Source organism: Myotis davidii, unplaced genomic scaffold (assembly GCF_000327345.1).
Source record: "Myotis davidii unplaced genomic scaffold, ASM32734v1 scaffold198, whole genome shotgun sequence".
Classification (NCBI taxonomy): domain Eukaryota; kingdom Metazoa; phylum Chordata; class Mammalia; order Chiroptera; family Vespertilionidae; genus Myotis; species Myotis davidii.
Window position 1 is genome coordinate 867,218 of NW_006291485.1, and position 3,564 is coordinate 870,781.

The 3,564-nt window shown below is 58.9% G+C and overlaps 1 protein-coding gene across 1 annotated transcript in view; it reads left to right on the forward strand.

Moving 5' to 3' along the window:
- Positions 1–2,221: 2,221 nt before the first annotated feature.
- MADCAM1 (mucosal vascular addressin cell adhesion molecule 1) overlaps positions 2,222–3,564 on the forward strand; it is an 8,507-nt gene continuing 7,164 nt past the window's right edge. Inside the window, 2 exon segments of the mRNA XM_015564651.1 lie at positions 2,222–2,236; positions 2,393–2,542. Coding sequence (XP_015420137.1) covers positions 2,222–2,236; positions 2,393–2,542 — 165 coding nt within the window.

A 3,564-nucleotide genomic window follows, 5' to 3' on the forward strand; every position in this document is an offset into this window, starting at 1 on the left:
AGAAACATTATGATGAGAGAAACTCATTGAATGGCTGTTTCCTGCACGCCCCCTACTGAGGATCCAGCCTGCAACCTGGGCATGCGCCCTTGACCAGAATCAAACTGGGGACCCTTCAGTCTGCAGAGTGATGCACTATCCACTGAGCCAAACTGGCTAGGGCCATGCAGTGCTTTTTGGACCAATCAAACTGAAGATTTGGAGTCCTCATTTACATGAGAACTGACCAATCAGGAATGGGCTGGAACTCTTGTTTATATAAACCAGCTTTACCTCTGTCTCCATGGAGGACACTTTCAGTTTTCATTGAGGACTGTGTTTCCCTGACTGAAATTTTCCAGTAACTGAGTTAAGTATCTGTTTTTAAGTTGAAATTAAAATTAAAATTTACAGCCTTGATCCGTGTGGTTCAATTGGTGGAGCATCATCCGAAAGATTGCTGGCTCCATTCCCAGTCAGGGCACATACCCAGGCTGCGGATTCCATCCCCGGTTGGGGTGCATATGGGAGGCAACCAATCCATGTTTCTTTCTCACATTGATGTTTTTCTCTCTCTCTAAAAGTAAAAATAAAATATAAATTGTAAATGACATTTCAGGTGGTCAGTAGCTGAGAGTGGCTGGTGGCTGGTGGCTGGTGGCTGTGCCCTGTCCTGTTTGTTGTGTGACCTACCTGGTTGTTCTCTGCTGGGTCAATCATCCAGGGTGCAGCCAGCTGGTCTGGGACAGGAAATTGCACACAGGGGGCCCAAAGCTCTGGTAGCTTTGGTACCTTTGCCAAATCCTCTATTTTAATTCATCACCACCACCCACTCTCTCCAAAGCAGACCACATTCAGGCCACTCTTCCTCTTCTGTACCTGCTCCCAGAGCCCCTTTCATCTACCAGCACAACCACCTGGCCCTGTGGCCCAACACGCACAAGAAGCCCAGTGATGGGGCCCTGAGGCTCCTCTCCCCCCCACCCCACTCCCACAATTCCCCAGTAAGGAACTGCTTCTAAAGAACGGCATGGCCTCAGGTAGCCACAGGGCCTGAGGTCAGGGACCAAGCTTCAGATCCTCCTGCCTCAGGGTGATGGAGCCAGCACTCCCAAATCCCTCTCACCAAGACGGGCCTCCCTGCCCTGTGGGGTAAGTGAGGGGCCTTGGCACCCTCGAAGCTTCTCCCCACACCTATCTCCCAGTGGAGTTGCTCGCCTGAACCCTGTTCCCCAATGGGGGACCAGCTGCAGTCTCTGGGGAGCTTCTAGCCACTTCCAACCAGTCTGAACCCAGGTGTCACCACTCAAAGCCTTCGCTCCCCTTGGCACTCCTGGTGACTTAAATCTCAGGCCCCTGGATGGCCGGAGGGGCCGGGCAGCATGCAGACCCCTGGCTCTGGCAGCCACAGGATGGCCACCTGCCACCACCTGTTTTGCCAGACTTGGGTTCAGCTTCGCAAACAGATTCATCAAACAATGTTGTCTTCACAGGCATTCTGTTAGTTATTTATTTGGGGTCCTGACCCCCAGCTTGGTGCCCTGGGTGTCACTCCTCCTGCCACGCCCCCTCAGCTTAGCTCAGGGGCCAGCAGGGGATGGAAGACCTGATGAACTGCAACAGCCCTTCCTGCTCCAGAGCCTTCTGTGTGGTTGTTTATTAAACCGACCCACCCAGCCTTCCCCCCTCCCCCAGACACACCAAAACAGGGAGCTACCCCAAGGGGCAGGACTTGGGCTGACATTTCAGGTATGGGGTCTCCAGCACCAGAGCTGGGTTGGGGGGACCTGACAGGGGTCCCAAAGGACCCAGTCCTGCTCTCATCGCTGCAGCCCACTCCCTAAGAAAGAGCCTCGAGGCCCCCAACTGACCAGTGGTGCTAGTGAGGGGAGCTGGCCCAGGCTGGTGAGAAAGGTGTTCCTGGAGGGAAAAGGCATCTCCAGGGCGCCCTCTCCTGGACACCCTCCTGGCCCAGGTCCCTGCAGAGCACCAGTGTTGTCATGGGGCAGGGAAGGCCAGGATGTTGGGTCTTGGAGAGGGGGCTGGGACCCTCCGTGGGAAGGCGGCTTCCTGCCGTGGCCGCTGAGGACTTCCTCCCTGCTGGGGACAATGCCGGGAAGGGGATCCGAGGGCAGTCTGCAGGAAGCCCAGGCCAAGGGTTGGGGGGAGGAGGGATTGAGCAAGGACCTCAGCCCCAAACCAGGCGGCTCCCATGGACTGAGCCTTCCAGGGATAACACCACATGTCCCAGATGCAGGTGTGAAACTGGTTCAGCCCACTGCCCTCAGGCTTCCAGAGGTCTCCCCCTCACCCCTCCCTGGGGTCCACCCAGACTCCTGCCCCATCCCTTTCTTCTCCCCCCTCCCCCGCATCGTCTGTCTCTTCTCCACTCCCTTCTTTTCCCTTTCCCTAGGCTTCACCTCTGCCCAGAACCTTCTTCATCTCTTCAGCCCACCTGTCCTCAGGGTGCTGGCACCGGCCACCCCACCCACCCCAGGTCACGGGGTTCTCCTCGGTGCTCTCGAACAGCGATGTGAACCTGAATGTGACGATGACCCACCACGTACACAGACAGAGCGTAGATCTGGGAGCTCGGGGTGGGCAACAGTGGGGGAGGCAGGGCCCAAAGGGCTGGTCACACCCTGCAAGGGGCCGCAACTGCCAGGGCAGCAGGAAGTCGGGTCAGAGCCTGGGAAGAGGCCCATTCACCAGGCCAGCGGGTTAAGGGCCCAGCTTCCCGAGAAGGGCCTACACCTCTGGGCTGGGGAGGACGGAAACTTGGAGTCCATTTTCCTGTGTGGCCATTCCCGGCACCAGGGCAGGAGGGGGGTTGGGACCACGGAAGATGGACGCTGAGTTCCCACACATGGACCCTTGCCTCTTGAGGCCTCAGTCCCTCAGCCTCCGTGTACCCCTTCTGTCCCCAGCCCCTCAGAGCCTCAGTTTCTTCCCCTGACAAGAGGCTGGGGAGACACAGACAGGCAGCGTGGTGGTGCTTAGAAATCCCACCTCCGGGCCGCCCAAGGGACACAGGCACCGGCCACACCTTGAGTTTGGATACCTCCGTTCCTCCTGTGGGCCTGCCCTGATGGGGTCTGGGGTCAGGGGGGCCACGGCAGACAAGATCCCCCGCCTTCAGTACGGGGAGTTCAGGGCTCTGGGTTGAGTGAGACAGGAGAGGGCTGTGGGGAGGCGGCAGCACTCGGGCAGAGAGTGAGCACGGTGAGGGCACAGCCGTGCCAAGGCCTGATCCCAAGGGCTCTAGCGGGCATGGAGTTGGGCTCTTTCCTTATGCCATAGGCAGCCTTGGGGTGTCTATGTGCCGAGTGGTGACCAGGCGAGAAGGGCAGAGGGGAAAGGGGAGCCCGGCTGAGCGTGGGGAGTTCGGGCGCCGGGAATTTGAGGTCTCAGGACTGGCTGCTGACTGCTGTGGTGGGAAGCCTGGCCCGGGTCCCTTCCCAGGCCGCCTGCGGACCCCAGACGCTGGTCTCCCAATGGAACGGGGTGTGGAGGCACCCTCCGGCCGGGGGCTCCCGGCCTCCACCAGCTGCCCCTTGGACAGAGGAGAGCACGCTCAGAGGGAGG